A 23805-nucleotide genomic window follows, 5' to 3' on the forward strand; every position below is an offset into this window, starting at 1 on the left:
CTTGTTCACCCCAGTTCAACACCTGCGTCTCCAAATCATGACTTTTAAAAGTTGTCATTGTACCAGCCTCCACTTCCCCCAGCGTGAAAAGGTTATCCCTTGGGGTTCCTTTTAAACCTACCCACCCCAACCCAACCGAACCGAACCCGAAAACACTGTCCTCCAGTTTTGGACTTCATCTACCCTGGAGAAAAGACAAAGTTGAGCAAAATTCAAAAGGAAAAAACGTCGAGGCACAGGGGGGGAAAAAAAATTCTGATTCCAGTCTTTTTTTCGCCCCATTGGGATTTGGACACTTAAAATCTGTAACACGGGTGTCTCCACAGAGCATACTGCGCATGCTTCTCGGTGTCAGCAAGCTTGGCGCATGTGCGACGGTGTCAGCAAAAGAACCCGAGCATGCTCGTCGCTGTCCGCTAAAACGGCAGAGACCGTCTTGTCATGAACCGATGGGCAGCGCTGCACTGACCGGAAGAGCCCTGGTCCTTCTACCAATCAGAGAGGCCCGTTTGTATGAATGCGGAAGTTGGGTCACGAGCATCTGAAAGTTCTCCCCTCTGCGTAGAGATTGAGATTCAGCCCAGGCTGCAACTTCCTTCCTCTGTCTGCTATCTGTGAGTACAGTGCTTTATTTTCTCACCCCTTTTCCATTTCTCTTCACGTGGGATTCTGTTGTTGACTTGAAGGGAAAGGGAAGTAACAGACTCTGGAAAAGTTGGTCGAGAACTATGTCTCAATTGGCAAACGCACTGCCACAATGTGAAGTTACAGCTTTTGCTGTGGAAACAAAAGGCAGAGCTGAGGCAGCACGGTGGCTCAGTGGTTAGCACTGCCGATTCATTGACCCAGGGACCCGGGTGGGTGCGTGTATGGAATAGATGGCAGGGGGAAGTGGTGGAGGCCGGTACAATGATTGTGTGGAGTTTACCCATTCTCCCCGAGTCTGCGGGGGTTCTCCGGTTTCCTCCCACAATCCAAAAATGTGCAGGTGAGTGGAATTGGCCATGGTAAATTGCCCACAGTGTTCGGGGGTTTGGGTGGAATACTCTTCGGACTTGTTGGGCCAAAGGGCCTGTTTCCACACAACCTAGATTCTAATTCTAGGTAAAAAGGGTAAAAACCTTTATTCTTGATAAAGGGCTTTTGCCCAAGACGTCGATTTCGCTGCACTTTGGATGCTGTCTGAACTGCTGTGCTATTCCAGCACCACTGACCCACATTCTAATTCTAGGTGCATCGTTTAAGTGGTGATATCCAGTTATTTGGGATGTGGAGAAAGTGAGGACTGCAGATACTGGTGATCAGAGTCGAAAGAAGGTCAGGCAGCATCCAAAGAGTAGGAGAATCGACTTTTTGGGCAGGAATGGATGTTCTTCTACACCAGTTGTCAGATAGGTGCAGTAAGCAATAAGCAAGGCAAGTGGGATATTAGCAAGAGGAATTAAGTTCAGAAGTGGGGATGTCTTCCTGCATTTAGACAGTCGTTGAATATGTCCAAGGCTCAGTTCATCTGTTTTTTGAACAACAAAGTAGTGGATGGTTATGGGGGAGGGGAAAGAAATAGTTTTCAGACCAGTATAGAACACTCAGTCAGACAGCACAGAAACAGACTCTTCAGTCCAATGAGTCCATGCTGCCTATGTTCTCAAACTAAACTCATCACCTCTGTGTTTGGCTCATATCCCTCTAAATCTTTCCTATTCATGTACTTATCCAAATGTCTTTTAAATGTTGTAACGGTACCTGTATCCATCATTCCCTCTGGACACTCATTCCACACACAAACCACAGTCTGTGGGGGAAAAAGGTGTCCCTCACGTCTTTTAAAATCTTTCTCCTCTCACCTTAAAAAATTTGCTCCCTAATCTTGAAACCTTCACCCTAGGGAAAGAATACCCGCCATTCACCAAAACGTTGATTTTCCTGCTCCTCGGATGCTGCCTGACCTGTGCTTTTCCAGCACTGCTCTAATCTTGACTCACCTCTCAAACGTCAATGCTCCAGTGAAAAAAATCCTAGCCTATCCCCTGAGATGTAGGTATATTCATATTCAGTTATGATCTGTTCAATGCTGGTCCAGGCTCAAAAGACCAAGTGTCCTAGTCCTGCTCCCAATTCTCTTTCACTTTGTCTAGGACAGCAAGAGACCAGAAGACATAGGAACAGAAATTAAGCCAATCAGCCCATTGGGTCTGCTCCACCATTCAATCATGGCTGATAAGTTTCTAAACCCCATTCTCCCGCTTTCTTCCAGTAACCTGCGATCCCCTTGGATCTATCTCAGTCTTAAATATAGTCAGTGACCTGGCCTCCACAGTCTTCTGTGGCAGTGAATTCCACAGATTCATCACTCTCTCGCACAAGAAGTTTCTTCTAGTCTATATTCCCAACAACCACTCTGCCAAGGCCATTCAGTATTCTGCATGGTTCAGTTAGATCCCCCCCAGAATGCAGGCCTGTTAGTTAGCATGTACCAGACCCTTCAGGATGAGGAACACCAGGGATTAGGTTCAGCAAAGTGAGAATGGAGGGAGTGTGTGTGGGATGGTGATTTTCAGCTTTTAAGGAATGAAAGAGGAAAAGGCTATGAATTGTAATTGATTGGATGGGCTGATGGGCCATGGAGTGGCAGTTGGAGTTTAATTTAGATAAATGTGAGAGATTGAATTTTGGTGACGCAATCCAGGGCAGGTCTTGGATAGTTAATGGGAATTGTTGCCGAACAAAGAGACTTTATGGTCCAGGTTCATAGTTCCTTGAAAGCAGAGTCACAGGTAGATATGGTAGTGAAGAAAATGTTTTGTATGCTTGCTTTTATTGGTCAGTGGCTATGGGAGTTGGGAGATCATGTTGAGGATGTACAGGACAGTGGTTTGGCATTCCGTTCTGGTTGTCTTGGTGTAGGAAAGATGCTGTGAAACTTTGAAAGGGTTTGGAAAAGATTTACAAGGTTATTGCCAGAGTTCAAGGGTTCGAGCTACAGGGGAGAGGCTGAATGAGCTGTGGCTGTTTTCTCTGGAGCATCAGAGGTTGAGGGGTGACTTTATAGAAATGTATAAGGGCCATGGATGTGGTGAATAGCCAAGATCTTTTCCGCAGGACAGGGGAATACAAAACTAGAGGTCTTAAGGTTGAGGTGAGAGGGGAAAGATTTATAAGGAACTTGATTAGCAAAGTTTTCACACAGAGGGTATGGCAAGTGTGGAACAAGCTGCCAAAGGAAGTGGTGGAGTCTGTTAGAATTACAGCATTTAAAAGGCATCTGGATGGATACATGAATAGGAAGGGGTTCGGGGGGATATGGGCCAAGTGCTGACAAATGGGAGCCGGTTAATTTCAGAGAACTGGTCAGCACAAATGAGTTGGAATGAAGGGTGTGTTTTCATGCTGTATGACTCTTAATCGTTTTCATTGAAAGCAGAAATGTTGTCGTGAAGGCTGATGTTCAGAGCAGCTTTCAAAGATGTTTTACCCTTACTGAGAGCTGAGGAAGTTACTGAAATCTTTCATTTGTGAGACTGCAAATGAATGGGGTGTTCATCTGGTATTTTGAATGAAAGTGGGAATTCATTTCACTGTGGGTTGAAGTGCTTTAAGTTTTACTGGCAATAAGTTAAGTGTGCTGAGCGGGAAGCCCATTGAAGGGTTAGGTGGGTTTTTGTTTTAAACTGCTCATTTCTTTCAGCCTTCAACAATGTATTTTCAACGTTGTGCATCAGAAGGAGCAGTGAATCTGTAACTGGTATCGTTAGAAGCCTTATGATTTTCAGTACTGCATTGTTTCATCAACATTGTAAGGTTTACTGGCAGCAGCAGGAGGTGCGGGCTGTATTCACTAGAAATGATGAAGCAGTTAGATAACACACATATAAGAGGGCAGGGTGGCACTTGTCCATTGATTTTTCAGAAGGTGGGAGGTTCTGGGTGCTGTGATCCAGGGCAAACACAACTGCATCATTGAATCCCTACATTGTGGAAGCAGGCCATTCGGCCTATCACGTCCACACTGACCCCTCTGAAAAGCATGCCACCAGTCTGCATCTCCCACCCTACCAAGTCGTTTCTGCTTGTGGGTTAGGCTAGGATGAGGCGACATGGCTTCGATATTATGGGGAGTAGATTTAGAACAGATGAGGAGGAACCACTATTCCCAGAGAGTCATGAATCTATGGAATTCTCTGCCCAAGGAAGCAGTAGAGGCAGCGCATTAAGTATATTTAAGACAGTTGGATGGGTATTTGCCTGGTAGTGAATTAAAGGTAGCCTGGATAATACAGGTAGGAGGAGCTGAGACAATGGATAGATCAGCCACTATCTTATTGATTGGCAGAGCGGGCTTGATGGCCAAATGGCCACCTCCTACTTCAATTACTACAAACGGAGAACCCTGTATTTCCCATTGGCCAACCCATCAAACTTCACATCCCTGGACACTGGGCAATGTAGCATGGCCAATCTCAAATCAAGGCAGATGAGTAATTTAGTGATGTAGAAAATGAACATCAGAGAATGATAAAAAGGCAGAAGGCAAATAAATAAACCAGGAATCAATGCTGGATTCAAAAGATCACAGCTTTTCATTTCAATTTTTATGACTGAATGCATGCTGCATTGCAACAAAAGTGAATGAATTGACTGCACACATTGAAGAGAATAATTATGATCGGAGACGCCTTACAAAGACATGGCTTCAGGATGACAAGGACTGGATGCTGAATATTGAGGGAGTAGTCAAATGGGAAGCTTGGTAAAGTTGGTTGCACTGTTAATCAACGTACTGATAACATGGTAGTCTGGTGTCAGCTCTCATTTCAGGTCCTGATTTCTGTCCTCTGTTGATCTCCCTGTTCCCACAGAGTTAGTGTCACTTGTTCTCAGCTCTGCTGGATTTCTGCTGAAGCTTTGACCCCGTTTTACACCACCTTCTGGAACAATAAAACATTCAGTCGATCAAGGCACAATCCACAATCTCCCAGCCTGTCAATCATGCAGACAGTGTTGTCATAGCAGGGAATAAAACAAGAAAAATGAAACAAAATTAAAAATCGATAGGTTCTAGTTCTTATGACTGTTCATTCGGAAGTAAACTAGAAACAAGAGTCTCCTGGGACACTCATAGTGGACTCTTGAGGAATTTTCTCTCCCTTACATCTAACTATTAGTACCCAGGTATGATTTATAACAATATTTACATCAACAGAAATAAAGCATCTATAATCAAATAGATATATAGCACGGAAATAGACTTTTCGATCCAACACATCCATGCCGACAAGATATCCTGTATAAATCCATTTCCATTTGGCTCTCAACCCTCCAAACCCTACCTATTCACATCATCAAGATGACTTTTAACTGTCATTGCATCAGCCTTCACCACTTCCTCTGACAGCTCATTTTCATACACGCACTACCCTCTGTGTTAAAAGATTGTCCTTTCGGTCCCTTCAAAATCTTTCCCCTCTCTTGAAACCTATGCCCTCTAGTTCTGGACTTTCCCCATCCTGGGGAAAAGACCTTCCCCATTTACCCTATCCCTGTCCCTCATGATTGTATAAACATTGATAAGGTCACCCCTCAGCCTCTGACACTTCAGGGAAAGCAGTCACGTCCTGTTCAGCCTCTCCTTGTATCACAAATCCTCCAAACCTGGTAACATCCTTATCAATCTTTTCTGCACCCTTTCAAGTTTCACAGCATCCTTCCTATCCTATAGCAGGGAGACCAGAATCAAATGCACTATTCCAAAAGTAGCTGTACATGATATCAGTGGCACCAATCCCTTAAAAGCTGCTGAGTTCCATGAAAAACTACCTTTTTTTAAATTGTGAACACGAGGAAAGAAGCAATCTTTATCTAGGGTGCAAACTGTATACATGCCAAACTGAGGGACCACACAATAAAAATACCTTTGAGAGGGACAGAGACCACCTGAGCACATTGGCAGACTCTGCTCCCTCCCTGGATTCACTCCCCAATTCACTGATATTGGTAAGGCCACAACATGACCTCAACCACCGTACTCAATGCTCTGAGCAATAAAGCCAAGTATACAAACTATCCTCACGATCCTGTCTACCTGTGACTCCACTTCAAAGAAACTATAAATCTGTTATAGTTTCACAATATGGAAACAGGCCGCCTGGCCAACCAAATTAAACCAGTCCCTCCTGCCTGCTCCTGGCTTGTATCCCTCCCAACCTTTCCTATGCATGGTGCAAAATCCCTCTGTGTTAAATTAGTATTTGAATCGCAAGGATGGGGTTGAATTGAAATGATTCATAAAATAAACAGTTTCTACTAAATCCCCTAAAGCAGGTTTCGTAGCAAATCCAACTCTGGAGCCTCAAAAATTGCTATTTCCATGGACTGGAGGGGGGAGTCAAGTGTTGGATACATGGAGGACGTGGTTTTCTGAGAGTGTGAAGCTAAAATTAAACCCCGTGCTTGTTTGAACTCAAACTGCATTGACTTGCAGGAGTGTGAAGGGAGTTTACAAAGTGTCCTCCTCTCCCCACGTGCCTCAGCTGCAGAGCAACGCAGGCGCACTGAGGACCCATTGTCCGCCCCGCCCAGTATTGTGGACGTCACAACGCGGAAGTTGTTCTGCGAGTTTGAGTGAAATTCCCTCCCTCTGGGCCACGTCTGGGAGCAAAGCAATATCTCCTCCTTTCTGTTCCTCATCCTGGGAGGGAGGGGGCAACTTGTAGCAACTGGAGTGAATCCAGGGAGGGAGCAGAGTCTGCCAATGTGGTCTCTCCCTCTCAAAGGTATTTTTATTGTGTGGTCCCTCAGTTTGGCATGTATACAGTTTGCACCCTAGAAAAAGATTGCTTCTTTCCTCGTGTTCACAATTTAAAAAGGTAGTTTTTCATGGAACTCAGCAGCTTTTAAGGGATTGGCGCCACTGATATAAAATGGAGACATGTGTTGCTTCATATGGTGTATTTCCTGATATTATTGTCTGTTGTAAAAGCTTCTTTGCAATTACTCTTCACCTTCTAAGATAGTAATGGACTTACGTCCTGGATTTCTGATTTTTTTTTATTTGATAGGACAGCAGAAAGCCATTCAGCAACTTTACTGGCTTTCTTTTCTCAAGCAGCCTTGATATTTCATTATCATGTCCTTGATTCAGCTCCATTTCCAATACCTTTGTAGGCAGCTTGTTCCAGGTCATTGTCACTTAAGTGTGTATGAGGAAATCTTAATTTAAGGCTAGCTGGCTGCATGAGGGTTTTCAGGTTTCTTTTTCCTGGATAATATGTGATCAGCAGGCATCTGGCAATCTACAGGAATTGCCACTTATGTTTGTTTAACTGTACTGGCAGTGATCTCTTTTATTTTTACAGGAAGATATGGGGAAAGAAATCTGAAAGCAAATGAGACATCAACTTCTGAAGGAGCCACTTGATTCATTGCTTTTGTCTGCTTGAGAGATTTTGAACACGGGTGGCAGGAAGAATACTGAGCCGCCCAAGTGAAAGAGCTTTGGTGTGCCGACTGTGAAAAGTGCTTCAAACTGTTTACTTAGCTTGGACGATCAAGATCTCACCCCTCACGTGAGGACAGACTGTGTACCCGTTATTTTTGTAATTTCAAACCCAGAGCAACACTATGAAAGCTCACCTCATGGGGAAGCCGTGGAAATGTGGGGACTGTGGGAAAGGATTCCTTTATCCGTCGATGCTGGAAACTCACAGGCGCATTCACACAGGGCAGAGGCCATTCACCTGTTCAGAGTGCGGGAAAGGCTTCATTCGACTGTGCACCCTGCAGACCCACCAGTGGGTCCACACCGGGCAGAGGCCATTCACCTGCTCAGAGTGCGGGAAGGGATTCATCAGTCCTTCCAGCCTGCGGTCCCACCAGCGGATCCACACGGGAGAGAAGCCATTCATGTGCTGTGTGTGTGGGAGGCGGTTCACTCATTCATCCACATTGCTGGTCCACAAGAGGGTCCACACGGGCGAGAGGCCGTTCACCTGCCCTGAGTGTGGGAAGGGGTTCGCTCAGTCATCTACACTGCTGATCCACAGGCAGATCCACACTGGGGAGAGGCCATTCACCTGCTCTGAGTGCGGGAAGGGGTTCATGAATTCGTTCACCCTGCTGAGGCACCAGCATGTCCACACCGGGGAGAGGCCCTTCACTTGCTCTGAGTGTGGGAAGGGGTTCACTTGTTCATCTACACTGCTGAGCCACAAGCGGGTCCACACCGGGGAGAGGCCTTTCACTTGCTCCGAGTGTGGGAAGGGGTTCACTTGTTCATCTACATTGTTGACCCACCAACGGGTTCACACCGGGGAGAAACCATTCACCTGCTCTCAGTGCAGGAAGGGCTTTACCCAGTCCTCCCACCTGCGGAGGCACCAGCGAGTTCACGTGCCATCGAAGGGGGATTGAAGGAGCGGCAGCAGAGTGCCATTAGCGACCGGACTATCAACCTGGTTCCAGGGTTATAATCCCACAGCAGCAGATGATGGAATTAGAATTTGCTCAGAAATGTGGAGTTCTGAATCTACTGATGAAACCACATCCTTTTTAGAGAAGGAAACTGACTTTGCAAGAAATGTTTCACTCAGTCATCCCAGCTCTACTCCTGGTGATGGGCTTTTGCCCGAAACATCTATTCTCCTGTTCCTCAGATGCTTTTCCAGTACCACACTCTTGACTTTCATTGAAAGCTGTGAAATCCAAAAGGTTTCTGTTTTAAAACTGTTGATTTCTTTCAGCTTCCAGTGCTAAGTTTCCAATGTCATGTGTCAGAAGGAGTAGTGAATGAGTATCTAGTATCATTAGAAATTGTAAATTTTTCAGGAGTACGGATTCTGCATCATTTCATTGGCATTGTAAAGTTTACTGGCAGCCGTGGCAAGTGTGGGCTGTGTTCATTAGAAACAATATGGAGCAGCCAGTCTTGGACCGGCATGGGGTCGCAAGTGTGGTGCTGGAAAAGCACATTAGGTCAGGCAGCATCAGAGGCGCAGGAGAATCAATGTTTCAAGCATGAGTCTGATATTCCTGATGAAGGGTTTATGCCCAAAATGTTGATTCTCCTGTGCCTCATATGCTGCCTGACCTGCTGGACTTTTCCAGCACCCACACTCAACTGACGCTGCCTCAGAGCACCATGCACTTGGGTTGAATTCCAGCCTTTGGCGACTGTCTGTATGGAGTTTGCATATTCTCCCTGGGTCTATGTTGTTTCCGTCCAGGTGCTCCGGTTTCCCCCCTCAGTTCAAAGATGTGCAGGTTAGGTGAATTGGCCATGTCAAATTTTCATAGTGTTCAGAGATGTGTAGGTTAGGTGCATTAGTCAGGGGTAAATGTTGAGTAATGGGGTAGGGGGATAGGTCTGGGTGGATTATTCTTGATGTGAACTTGTTGGGCCAAAGGCCCTGTTCCCACACTGTAGGGATTCTATAAATTTATTGACCCTGTCCTGTGTCTGGGTGAAGAGTCCAATATGGAGAAACATGAGGACACCTGCACCACAGAAACCTGTAAATGTGCAGCCTGTGGGAAGGGATACAAATGCCCATCCATGCTGGAAACTCATTGATGCAGTCACACTGGGGAGAAACCACCCATATGCTCTTTGTGGGAAGAGATTTAATTACCTGACCGTGAGAAACATGAATGCACTCACAGGGGGAGAGGCCATTCATCTGTTCTGTTTGTGGGAAGGGATTCAGTGACTCATCCTACCTGCTGATGCACCAGTGGGATCACACTGGAGAGGGGCCATTCCCCTGCTCTGTGAGACAAGGCAACCTCTGTCATCAACCTCTAGGCACACCAACTGGTTCACACTGATGAGAGAGCTTTCAAATGCTCACACAGTGAGAAAAGCTTTAAACGCAGACATGAAATGCTGATATGAGTACATTCACACTGGGGAGAGGCCATTCCCCTGCTCTGGGTGTGGGAAACGATTTGTCCATTCAAAACATCTTCTGAAACCCCAACGCAAACAAACTGGTGAGAAGCTGTTACCTGCTGCTTTTGTGGGAAAGGACTTACTCAGTCATCTCACCCTCTGAGACACCAGCAAGTTCACACTTGACTGCAGGCAGCTGTGTGCTGCTGCTGCTATTCTCAACAAAATTCTGATGGGTCCACCCAGTTTCCCCAGTAGGCCGGGGAAACAGATGCAGAGGATCAGAGAAATATGGCGCTTGTGATAACAATGCCTACCCATGTGATACTTGTCAGAGAGAGAGAAACCCTAACTTTGATTCATCACATTTTAATTCGATCTGTCAAAGTTTGTCTCATTGCAGGCAGAGCTGGGCACATACAAACACACGGGGGGACACAGGCACAAAATCAGATTCACGGATAGCTGTAATGAGACTTTCAAAAAACACTTCTGGGACAGTGTGTGCCATTGCAGACAGAGTTTGTCATTCATACACAGACAGAAACACTCAAACTTCCCTCCAAGATAAACTGCGTCCCACTGCTTGCAGAGATGGTCACACCAACACAGAAAAACAGACATTAACACAGATTCGCAAGTGTAATACAGACAAAGTGAGATACAGAATTATTGACTTTTACAAAGATGTCACAGAGAAATACACAATGTTGTGTTCATTTTTGTGAAAAATCCTTGTATTTTCTTGTGAAATAAATGTGTGTCCATTGGCGCAGAAGACTGCATTCTGTTGTCTAAATGCACGTGTGTTGTGGCTGCTGCTGTTTTGAAAATGCAGTTTTGACTCTGGGTGGATTTTAAGTCTGGAATCTGTGTGTGAGGTGCGGAGGTGGGGGAGGGAGGAGAGAGACTGACAGACAGATAGTTTGGACTAAACTATTGAGTTGCTGCTTTCTCTCACACCTGCTCCCTGCCTCCTCTCAGCTCACAAAGATGACTCTTGCAATGCTGCATCCCTGGGGGAGGTATGCCCAAGGTAAAAGGAACTGACTGGATGAGCTGAGATTTGGATACAGAGGGGTCTTTAAGTGATAGACCTGAAGGTATTTAAAGTAGGTCCTGTCAGCCATAGTTCCCTTTGCTATGTGGATGGAGCAGGAGGGTTTCTCTGTGTGTGTGAATGAATGAGTGTAGATACTCTTGGAATCTCTGCGAGTTTTGATCGATTAGCCACCCTCTATCACCCCCACACCCTCCCTGAACCATCTGGACTGAAGCAGACTCCAGGAGCAGGGTCTGTCCCTCATGGGTGAAAGGGAGTGTGTGAAACCATAGACAATGCTCGGACCCACTGGAATGGTGTCCCTTCCTCAGTCTCTCCATGTCTTTCCTTAACTTCTGTCTGTTTTTCTGACCTTTTGCCCCCTTTTCTTGATCACTCTCCGTCTCTCTTTCTTCTTCTGTTCCACTCCCACTCCCACTCTCTGCCTTTTGGGTTCAGTGACATAATTGTTTGAAGTTTGCATCACATATAGACAGGATCATTTAAAAAAGACATTAAGTCTTCATTGCTCAGTCCTTTTGAGTGTAGGAGTTGGGATGTTATGGGACATTGGTGAGGCCTCTTCTGTAGGACTGTTTAGTTCTGCCCACCAATATAATACAAAGAATATTATAAAGCTGGAGAGGGTTCCAAAGAGATTTACCAGGATGTTGCTGGTTATGGAGGGTTTGAGTTCTAAGGAGAGTTCGGATAGGCCAGGATTTATTTTACTGGACTGCAGGAGATTGAGACATTAGAGACTATAAAATAATGAGGTATGGATAGGGTTAATACTGTCTTTTCCCTAGGACAAGTGATTCTAAGACTAAGGTTTTATTTTTAAAGTGAGAGGGAAGAGAATTTAAAATGACATGAAGGGCATTTTTTTTTCTTTTTTACAGTATGGTTTGCATAAGAGACCTTGGAGTGCATGTTCATTGCTCCTTGAAAGTGGAGTCGCAGGTAGATAGGATAGTGAAGAAGGCGTTTGGTATGCTTTCCTTTATTGGTCAGAGTATTGAGTACGGGAGTTGGAAGGTCATGTTGCGGCTGTACAGGACATTGGTTAGGCCACTGTTGGAAAATTGCATGCAGCTCTGGTCTCCTTCCTATCGGAAAGATGTTGTGAAACTTGAAAGAGTTCAGAAAAGATTTACAAGGATGTTGCCAGGGTTGGAGAATTTGAGCTATAGGGAGAGGCTGAACAGGCTGGGACTATTTTCCCTGGAGCGTTGGAGGCTGAGGGATGACCTTGTAGAGGTTTACAAAATTATGAGGGGCATGGATTGGGTAAATAGGCAAAATCTTTTCCCTGGGGTCGGGGAGTCCAGAACTAGAGGGCATAGGTTTAGGGTGAGAAGGGAAAGATATAAAAGAGACCAAAGGGGCAACTTTTTCATGCAGAGGGTGGTACGTGTATGGAATGAGCTGCCAGAGGATGTGGTGGAGGCTGGTACAAATGCAACATTTGAGAGGCATTTGGATGGGTATATGAATAGGAAGGGTTTGGAGGGATATGGGCCGTGTGCTGGCAGGTGGGACTAGATTGTGTTGGGATATCTGGTCAGCATGGATGAGTTGGACCGAAGGGTCTATTTCCATGCTGTACATCTCTATGACAACATTTAAAATACATGAATAATTTAAATAATAAACATTTAATAATGACATGAATAGGAAGGGTTTGGATGGACATGGGCTAAGAGTAGGCAGGTGGAATCAGGTTATTTTTGTCTGTTTTTATTCTCCAGTCTCTTTTCTTTCCCTTTTCTCTTTATGCCGCCTCCCAGATTTTTCAGGCGATCCACAATTAAGCAGCCCCTATACTATTTTGCAGAAGCATCAGTAGATGCACATGAGGAGAGGCCATTTACCTGCTCCGATTGTGGGCAGGGATTCGGGATTTTAACCCCAATTCTTCTAGCCTGCTGATCCACCAGTGAGTTCACAACGAGGTAAAACCTGCTCCTCCCAATTGCAGAGACGCCAGCGAGTTCACATGCCATCGCAGGGGGATTGAAGGAGTGACGGCTGAGTGCCGCTATCGATTGGACAATCCACCCAGTTCCGGGGACTTCTGGGTTCGAATCCCACCTTGGCAGATGATTCTTGACTGCCCTCTGGCAACTAAGCAGCAAGAAACTTACTTGGATACAGAGTAGAGGCTGAAATTTCTGGGTGAGACAATGTGTGGGTTACAAGATGATTAGGGGTTTAGATAGGGTTGACAGTGAGAACCTTTTTCCACTAATGGAGTCAGCTGTTACTAGGGGACACAGCTTTAAATTAAGGGGTGGGAGGTATAGGACAGATGTTAGGGGTAGATTCTTTACTCAGCGGGTTGTGAGTTCATGGAATGCCCTGCCAGTAGCAGTAGTGGACTCTCCCTCTTTATGGTCATTTAAGCGGGCATTGGATAAGCATAAAGAGGTTATTGGGCTAGTGTAGGTTAGGTAGGATTTGGTCGGCGCAACATCGAGGGCCGAAGGGCCTGTACTGCGCTGTATTTTTCTATGTTCTATGTTCCAATACTTCATACGGGCTAAGGCTGTACCAAGGATCCAGATACACAGGGACAACTCAGTGCTGACCAATAGTAAAGAAAGTGGTGGACGGGGTATGTGTGCATTTTTAGGTTGAGCTGCTTAAAAGGTAAAGTTAGTTTTCGTAAACCTTTTTGCTGGGGAGATCTGAAGCTGTAACAAAATTGGGTCACAATAAAGGGAACCTGAATTTACGGCTGGGCTCTGACTCTCACTGAAAGCTGAGAGATCCATCAGGTTTTTGTTTTAAAACTCTAAGTTTCCAGCATTAAGTTTCCAATGTTGTGTGTGAGACAGAGCAGTGAATGAGTAGTTAATATCATTACAGATTGTAAATTTTTCAGGTCTGCAGGTTCATCGTTTCCTCAGCATTGTAAAGTTTACTGGCAGGAACGGGAGGTGTGGGCTGTGTTCGCGAGAAACAAAGTTAAAAATCACACAACACCGGGTTATAGTCCAACAGATTTATATGGAAACACAAGCTTTCGGAGCGCTGCTCATTCATTGGGTAAGCTATGGAGCACGATCACAACACAGAATACATAGCAAAAGATCTCTGTCAAGCAACTGAAATTATATATTAAACAATCCTAGATTAGATTAGATTAGATTCCCTACAGTGTTGAAACAGGTCCTTCCGCCCAAACAGTCCACATCGACCCTCCGGAGAATAACCCATCCAAACCCATTTCCCTCTGACTAATGTACCTAACACTATGGACAATTTAGCATGGCCAATTCACCTGACCTGCTCATCTTTGGCCTGTGGGACAAAACCGGAGCACCTCGAGGAAACCCACACAAACATGAGGCGAATGTGAAAACTCCACACAGGCAGTCGCCCGAGGCTGGAATCGGGCCTGGGACCCTGGTGCTGTGAGGCATTAGTGCTAACCACTGATCCACCCTGCCGCCCCTGAGTCTTTCATCTTTTAAAATGGGTTGCAGATTTTGGTTCATTAATGTCTAAATCCCAGAATTTCTTTTCAGTCACAGTATGGAGACAACTTAAGGTTTTATAAAAAGAGGTGACATCTCAGCTCAGACAATGCATGAAAGGTAAGTGGTTTGAGTCATCTGTATCCCAATCTTGAATCAGACTGGCTCCGTTTCCAAAGTAGGAATTTATAAACTATTACATGGATTTTCTGCCTGAAAATTGTGTACATTTTGAGCAAAGTTCAATGAATCTACAAATGCAAATGCATCCTTATGGATATGTGACAGAGAGTGTGTGTTTGTGAGTGTGCATGCTTGGTAACGTGTGTGATGGAATATAAGCATGTGAATGTGGGGGATGTACGCATTTGTGTTTGAGAGAGAATATGTATGGGAGAGGATCTGCACGTGTGTGTGAGACAGCATGTATAATGTTGTGGTGTTACCTGCAGTGTGACATGAACCCACGGTCCCAGTTGAGGTCATTCTCATGGCTATCAGCCTCTGTTCAGCCACTAGAAACGATGAAGCAGTTACACAACACACATTGGAGAGTGTAGGATGGGACTTGTCTTTCCATTTGCAGAAGTTGGGAGGCTCTGGATGCTGTGATCCAGGGCAAATTCATGCTGCAGGACCTTGGCTCAAAGAAATACAGCTGGAAGCCGGGCTGCAGACACGTTGGGGGGAAAGGGGGAAAGTTAACCGGAGACTTTATTCTGGGAGATGGTCATTCCCCTCCAGACAGAGCCTTCTGACTGGGTGAGTGGACAGGGTCAGGAGGGTGAGAGTCCAGGTCAGGCAGGTAAAGGGTACCTGAGAGAGGGCTGCAGGGGGGAGGAACTAATTGGCTGGGTGGTGGGAGTAAGAACAACTTTGGGGAGGTGGTGGGAAGGAACAGGATAGTGACAGGGATTGTCACCATTCTCTGCAGTTGGCAGCAGGAGGCCAGATGGTATTGGTGTCTGTCTGGCTCCAGGATTCGAGAATTGATGTGTTCAGGCTGGAGAAGTGGGAAAGGGAGGTTGCAGTGAGTGTGGTCCAACAATGTCAGGAGGAGAGAGCCTCTGCTGAGGACGCAGGAGAAGTTAGAAGAACCTCAAAGCATGGTGGCTCAGTGGTTAGCACTGCTGCCTCAAGTGCCAGAGACCCAGGCAACTGCCCGTATCGACTTTGGCATATTCTCACCCTTGTGTCTGTGTGGGTTAATTCCAGGTTTCCTCCCACAGTCTAAAGATCTGCAAGTTAGGGTGGATCAGCCATGCTAAAGTGTTCAGGGATGAACAGGTTTGGGTGGGTTAGCCATGGGGAACTGCAAAGCTGTAGGGTAAGTGGGTGGGATGCTGTTTGTGAATTTGATGGGCCGAATGTTCTGTAAAGATTAAATGATTCCACTGCCTTAGCCATATGTATATTGAGAAATGATTGCCCAAAGTCTGCTGTGGGAGCAGTGGGTTCCAATTCATGGGACATCTCCACTGGTCCTGGGCATGGTGGGATTTGTCTCTACCCCCACCCACTGTCCCTCTGTCCATTCTCTCTCGCCTCACACTCTGCACCTCCCCATTCTCTCTCCCCTTCATTCTCTCCCTCCAACCCTCTGTTTCCCCAGTCTTTCTCTACGCCCCACTGTCTGTCCCCTTGTCCATTTCCTCTCTCTCCCCAACCATCTGCCTCCCTGTCCATTCTCTCTCTCTCCTTCACTGCTCCACCCCCGTCCTTTCTCGTGCCTTGAATCCTCTTTAATCGCTGTATCAAGCCCTTCTAAGGAGATAGAGAAAATGGATGGTGATGACTCTACCTGGACAACTGAGGTGTGCAAGAAATGACTGATCTTTAAAATTGAGAATATCTAAAATGATATATTCAGAAATATTGTTAAAGTCTGAAAGCATGTTCAATTTCAAAAGAAAAAGCTGCAGACAGCTTTCTGAAACTTGCACTGAAATACGCAACATCATTTCTCCTGCTCCTCAGATGCTGCCTGACCAGCTGTGACTTTTCCAGCACCATACTCTTCGATTTTGAAATATGTGCAGTTAGGCCACAGCTCAGAACAGGATTAGATTAGATTAGACTTACAGTGTGGAAACAGGCCCTTCGGCCCAACAAGTCCACACCGACCCGCCGAAGCGAAACCCACCCATACCCCTACATTTACCTCTTACCTAACACTACGGGCAATTTAGCATGGCCAATTCACCTGACCCGCACATCTTTGGACTGTGGGAGGAAACCGGAGCACCCGGAGGAAACCCACGCAGACACGGGGAGAACGTGCAAACTCCACACAGTCAGTCGCCTGAGTCGGGAATTGAACCCGGGTCTACAGGCGCTGTGAGGCAGCAGTGCTAACCACTGTGCCACCGTGCCGCCCAGGGTGTAAGGAGTGAATGGCCTATTCATACCCTTGTGAAATTGGTTCCAACTGTGTAGAAATTGAGTCATAGAGTAGAAGAGCATGGAAACAAACCCTTCTGACAACACCAACCAGATATCCTAAATTAATCTAGTGACCCATTTGCCAGCACTTGGCCAATATCCCCCTGAGACCTTCTGATTCATATACCCATCCTGGTGCCGTTAAATTTTGTAATTGTACCCGCCTCCACCACTCCCTTTGGCAGCTTGTTCGATACATGCACCACTGTCTGCATGAAAAAGTTACTCCCCAGGCTCCTTTTAAATCTTTCCCCTCCCCCTAAACCTATACCCCTCTAGGAGAAAGTGAGGACTGCAGATGCTGTAGATCAGAGTCGAGAATGTAATGCTGGAAAAACACAGCAGGTCAGGCAGCATAAGAATTGATGTTTCGGGCATAAGCACTTCGTTCCTGATGAAACGCTCATGTGCTTTTTTTTTTATATCCCTCTAGTTTGGGACTCCTTTCGGAGAATTGTCCAATTATAAATAAAGCTTATGAAATTGCTGTTTGGTTATTTCACTGTATAGTGGGAAGCAGTCAATGACCACACAGTATAGAATGACTGCTCTGAACTAATGCGTCATAACCTCCCCACCCAGGTACAGGCATATGCAGTTTATAATGGGTTACAAGAGATTGACAATTGATTGTAAGACAATCCAGTTTTAATTACACTTGATAGTTTAGTGATATTGAAATGCTTAAACAGTATCAATCAGCTAAATAATCAGATAAAGGAGGTTAGTTAATGTAAAGGCATTAACAAAGTATTTGGGAATATCCTGTTCACAATACTCCTATAGGGCTGCTGTCATCCACACTGAAAATCTTGGTATTATCTAGTCTGCAGGATTATTGTATCGATGGATTCCTGGGAAGGCAGCGAGAGCCTTTGGGGCTTCTGGGGGGGCAGTGTTATTGTGAGTTCAGGAATCCCATTAGGGGGTAATTTAGATAACATGTTCTTCCGATGAAGTAATGGCTCATTTACTGTCAGTTCGAGTGTAGCTCAATTCAGGCACGAATGGCATTGTGGGTAGGCCCTTCTTTAGCTAGGGACAAACATGGTTTCTGTAGGCAAAATAGTTTTCCCCTCTCCCACAACTCCCCTACCCCAGGGAAAAGATGTACAAACGTTGAGCAGCAAGACAAAATGTAAAAGGAATAAAATGTTGAGCCCCAGGGTTAAAACAAATTGTGGCTCCAGCCTTTATTTCTCCTATTGTCATTTGGACATTTCAATAACATCAAGTATTTCCAGAGAGTATACTGTGCATGCGCGCTGGTGTCAGCAAAGCACTGCATACGTTCCTTGCTGTCCACAGATAAGCCACGCAAATTTCTCTTGATGGGGATCCCTGGAGGACCGGAAGGAGACTGGTCCTCCTGTCAATCAGTGCCACCTCCCATTGTCTAAATACAGAAGTTGGACCATGAGCTTCTGAGGCTGCTGGTGCTCCTCTCCCTCTGAATGAAGATTGAGCTTCAGCCCAGACTGCAACTGCCTTCCTCTATCCATCATCTGTGAGTACGGCACTCTCTTCTCTCACCCACTTTTCCATTTCTTTTTCATTCTGGGATACAATTGTGGATTTGCAGCAACTGAAAGAGAAGGGAATGAATTCAAACAGGGGACAGATTCTGGAAACATTGGTCCAGGTCTGTGTCTCAGTTTGTAAACACAAGGCAAATGTAGTACCACAATGTGAACTTATAGCCTTTGCCGTAGGAGGTAAAAACAGAAAGCAGGTGTAAATGGTGTTAAATCTGTTTAAATGGTGATATATTGGGATGTGGAAAAAAATGAGGACTGGAGATCAGAATCGGAAAGTGTGGCACTGGTAGAGCACTGCAGGTAAGGCAGCATCCGAGGAGCAGGAAAGTCAACGTTTCAGGCATGAGTCCTTCACCAGGAATGATGTGTGGATGTACAAGGGGGTCTCAGCTTCCTTCTACACCAGTCAATGCCAGTTGTCAGACAGATGCACCAAGCAATCGGAAAGGCAAATGGTATATTAACAAGAGGAATTCAGTTCAGAATGGAGGGGTCTTCCTGTAGTTAGGGGGTCACTGAATATATGCAAAGGCTGAGTTCATCTGAGTTTTGAACAACAAAGAAGTGGATGGTTATGGGAGAAGGCAAAAAAATGGTTTTAAAATCAATATAGAACAGTTACAGAGTCAGACAGCACAGAAACAGATCTTTCAGTCCAACTAGTCCACGCTGACTATGTATCTCACCTGCCAGTGTTTGGCCGATATCCCTCCAAACCTTTCCAACTCATGTACTTATCGAAATGTCTTCTAAATATTGTAACTCTTCCTGCATCCATTGCTTCCTCTGGACATTTATTCCACACACAATCACTCTGTTTCAAAAAAAAAGGTGTTCCTCATGCTTTTTAAAAATCTTTCTCCACTCACCTTAAAAAAATTTTGCCCCCTAATCTTGAAACCCCCACCCTCAGGAAAGCACACCCACAGTTCATCTCATCTGTCCCCCTCATGATTTTCTAAACCTCTATAGGTCACCTCTCAACCTCCTATGCTCCAGTGAAAAAAGTCCCTGCCTATCTACCTAGATGTAGGTATATTCATTTCCAATTATGATCTGTTCAATCCTGATGCAGGCTCAAAAGACCAAATGGCTGACTCCTGCTCCCAGTTCTCTCGTTCTGTGTCCAGGACAGCAAGAGACCATCAGGAGCAGAAATTAGGCCATTCAGTCCATCAAGTCTGTTCCACCATTCAATCATGACTGACTTTCTCAACTCCATTCTCCTGCTTTCTCCCCATAACCATTGATCCCCTTGACACTCAAACCTATCTATCTCCATCTTAAATATCCTCAGTGACCTGGCCTCCACAACCTTCAGTCACAGTGAATTTCATTGATTCACCACTCTCTGGCTGAAGAAGTTTCTCCTTATCTCTGTTCTAAAAGGTCTTTCTTTTTACCCTGAGGCTTGTGCCCATGGGTCATAATCTCTCCTACCAATGGAAACATCTTTCCAATGTCCACTCTATCCAGGCCATTCAGTATTAAGTATGTTTCAGTTAGATCCCCCCGAGTGTGGGCTTGTTAATCAGCATGAACTAGACCATTCAAGATGAGGTACAGCAGGGATTAGGTTCAACAAAGTGAGAATGAAGGGAGATAGTGTAGGATGGAGATTTTCAGCTTTTATGAATAAGAGAGGAAAGAGAATTCAATGTAAATTAGAAATGATCAGATGGAGTTGAATTTAGATAAATGTGAGTTGTTGCACTTTGGTAAGGCAAATCAGGGCAGGACTTATACACTTAATGGTAAGGTCCTGGGGAGCATTGCTGAACCTTGAAGTGCAGTTTCATAGTTCCCTGAACTGAATTGCAAGTAGTTCAGATCATGAAGAAGGTGTTTGGAATGTTTTTCTTTACTGAACAGAACATTGAGTACAGGAGTTGGGAGGTCATGTTGTGGCTATATAGGACATTGGTTAGGCTACATTTGGAATGCTGCGCTCAGTTTTGATCTCCCCGCTGTCGGAAAGATTTGTGAAATGGTTTGGAAAAAATTTACAAGGTTCTTGCCAGAGTTGGAGGGCTTGAACTACAGAGAGAGGCTGAATAGGCTGGGGCTGTTTTTACGTGGAGTGTTGGAGCCTAAGGGTTGACCTCATAGAAGTTTATAAGGGGCATGGATGGGGTGAATATCCAAGATCTTTTCCCAAGGATATGGGAGTCCAAAGGTAGAGGGCAGAAGTTTGAGGTGAGAGGGGGACGATTTAAAAGGGACCCGAGGGGCAATTTTATCAGGCAGGCAATGGTGTGTGTATGGAACGAGCTGTCAGAGGAAGTAGTGGAGGCTGGTACAATTACAACATTTAAAAGGCATCTGGATGGGTATATGAATAGGAAGAGTTTAGAGGGGTACAGGCCAAATGCTGGCAAATGGGACTAGTTTAATTTAGGATATCTGGTCAGCACAGACGAGTTGGACAGAAGGGATTGTTTCCATGCTGTATGACTCTAATCAGTCATTGGTAGAAGCAGAGGTGTTGTTGTGAAGACTGGGCTTTCAGAACAGCTTTCAAAGATGTTTTGCCCTTACTGGAGGCAGAAGTTGCAATGAAATCTTTCGTTTGTGAGACAGCAACTGAGTAAGAGAGTGCATCCAGGATTTTGGTGGAAAGTGGAAATTCATTGCACTGTGGGGATGAAGTAATTTAAGGTTTACCAGCAGGAAGGACAGTGTGCTGAGTGGGGAGCCCAGTGAAGGGCTAGGTGGATTTTTTGTTTTAAACTGCTCACTTCAGTCAGCCTCCAACATTGTATTTCCAGTGCTGTTATCAGAAGGAGCAGTGAATCAGTTAGAAACCTTATGGTTTTCAGTACTGCAGGAATGGCATTGTTTAATCAGCATTGTAAAGGTTACTGGCAGCAGCAGGGGTGTGGGCTGTATTCACTAGAAATGATTAAGCATTTAGATAACACATACGAGAGAGCAGGGTTGGACTTGTCTTTGGATTGGCAGAAGGTGTGAGATTCTAGGTGCTGTGATCTGGGTCAACCACAACTGCAGTAAATCATAGAAGCACTGCAGTGTGGAAGCAGGCTATTCGGCCCATCACGTCTACACTGACCCCTGCGATGAGCATACCACCCAGACGACACCCCCACCCTATCAGGTCATTTCCATTCGTGGGTGAGACTAGTCCTCACGATTTGTGGGAGTAGATTTCAGACAGAGATGAGGAAGAATTTATTCTCTTGGAGAGTGGTGAATCTATGGAATTCTCTGCCCAAGGAAGCAGCAGAGGCTGCTTTATTAAATATACTCAAGACACGTTGGATGAGTTTTAACAGGGTAGGGGAATTAAGGGTAGTTGGGATAATGCAGGTGGGAGGAGCACAGATGATAAATCAATCAGCCATGATCGTAATGAATTGCCAAATGGCCTACTCTTTCTTCTATTACTATAAAGCTATAACCCTGCATTTCCCATGGCTTACCCACCTAACCTGTACATCCCTGGCCACAATGGGCATTTAAGCATGGCCAAGGCAGGTGAGCAATGTCGTGATGTGGAAAATGACTATCAAAGAATGATAGAAAGAGACACAGTAAATATTCCAGCAATCAAAACTGGATTCTAAAGATCACAATAATTGAAACTAATATCTGAGAGCCTGAATGAATGCTGCATTGTAACAAAAGTGAATGAGTTGACTGCCCACAGTGAAGAGAATAATTATGATCTGAGACACAGCTTTGGGATGACCTGGATTGGATCCTGAATATCAAGGGGGGTATGTGGCATTCTAGTTGATTGGGAAGCTAGGTAAAGGCAGAGGGTAGGCACTGCTAACCAGAGCACTGATCACACAGTAGTCAGTCCTGATTTCTCTGTCCTCTGATCTCCCTGTTCCCACACAGTTAGATGTCATCTGTTCTCAGTTCTGCAGGATTTCTGCTGAAGCTTTGACCCCCCACCTTTTACACCTTCCGGAAAAATGAAACGTTCAGTCAATCAAGGTCCGACAATCTCCCAGTCTGTCAACCACCCTGACAGAGTGTCATCATAGCAGGGAATCAAACAAGAACAATGAAACCAAATTAGAAACAAATGTACAATTGGTGCTCATGCTTCATGTTTGTTCATAAGGAAGTAAATCAGAAATAGGAGTCTCCCAGATTTCTTCTCGTGCCCTACTTCAGAAATTCTCTCTCCCTTACATCTCTCTCTCACTCTCTCACTCTTCTTAGGGCTTGATACAGCGACCAAAGAAGGCTCAAGGCACGAGAAAGGACGGGGATGGGTTTGTGGGCTGAGGAGAAAAGAGACAGAATGGACAGGGGAGCAGAGGGTGGGGGTAGAGAAAGACTGGGGGGACAGAGGATGGCAGGACAGAGAATGGGAGAGGGGGCCAGAGAGAGAGAATGGGGGAGGCAGTGTGTTGAGGAGGAGTGAGAGAGAATAGTGTGGGTGAAGAGTGTGAGGAGAGAGCGAATGGTTGGGGTGCACTGAGTGGGGAGAGAAAGGACGGGGGCAGAAGGTCGGGGTAGAGACGGATAATGGACAAGAAGCTGGGGATAGAGAGAGAATGGACTTGGAGTGCATTGGGTGTCAGGTGGACTGGACAGGGGATGCTATGGATTGTGGAGGTGAATGGACAGAGAGCGCTGGGGGTTTTGGGAAAATAGACAGGGAGCGCTGAGGTGGCGGGGGAATCGACGGGGTTGCTGTGGGTCACATGGGTGAATGGCCGGGCACTGTGGGTGGCGGTGCAGAAAGGACAGGGGATGCTGTTTGTCGCAGAGCAGAATAGACAGGAGGTGCTGTAGGTGGCATGGGGGCAATGGACCGGGAGAGCTTTGGGTGCCATGGGCAATTGAACAGAGGGTGCAGTGAGTGGCGGGGGGACTAGACAGAGGGCGCTTTGGGTGGCATAGGGAATGGATGGGGGCATGGTAGGTGGCATGGGGAATGGATAGGGCTGCAGTGGGTACCAAAGGGAATAGACAGGGGGCGCTGTGTGTGGCGGGGTGGAGGGGAGAGGAGGTGCTGTGGGTGGCGTTGGAGATTGGATTGGGGGCGCCGTGTGTGGTCAGGGGGAAGAGACACGGGACACTGCAGGTGATGGGCTTGAATGGACAGGTGGTGCTGTCACGGGGTGGCAGGGGTGTGGATTAAGGGATCTAAAGGGCAATCTTTTCATGCAGACGGTAGTGTAGCTGTAGAACAAGCTGCCAGAGGAAGTTGTGGAGTTGGGTACAATTACAACATTAAAAAGGTGCCTGGATGAATAATTTAGGTTGAGAGGGATCTGGGCCAAATGCTGGAAATTCAGATTGGGTCAGATTTGGACAATTGGTCAGCGAGGATGTGTTGAACCGAAGGGTCTGTTTCTATGCAGTGTCACTCTATAAGTTGATGATTTTTATGATCAAAACCAGACCTTTTAATTGAAAATCGTCCTGCTGGAATTT

General features: G+C 45.7%; 1 protein-coding gene across 1 annotated transcript in view; it reads left to right on the forward strand.

Annotated features, from left to right (window-relative positions):
- The first annotated feature begins 391 nt into the window (after positions 1-391).
- LOC132807108 (gastrula zinc finger protein XlCGF26.1-like) overlaps positions 392-23805 on the forward strand; it is a 46938-nt gene continuing 23524 nt past the window's right edge. The window contains exons 1-3 of the mRNA XM_060821407.1: positions 392-614; positions 7353-8385; positions 15410-15418. Of these exons, the coding sequence (XP_060677390.1) occupies positions 7618-8385; positions 15410-15418 (777 nt within the window). The 5' untranslated portion in view covers positions 392-614; positions 7353-7617. The remainder of the gene's footprint in view (positions 615-7352; positions 8386-15409; positions 15419-23805) is intronic.

The sequence above is a fragment of the Hemiscyllium ocellatum genome (assembly GCF_020745735.1).
Source record: "Hemiscyllium ocellatum isolate sHemOce1 chromosome 27 unlocalized genomic scaffold, sHemOce1.pat.X.cur. SUPER_27_unloc_1, whole genome shotgun sequence".
NCBI lineage: Eukaryota > Metazoa > Chordata > Chondrichthyes > Orectolobiformes > Hemiscylliidae > Hemiscyllium > Hemiscyllium ocellatum.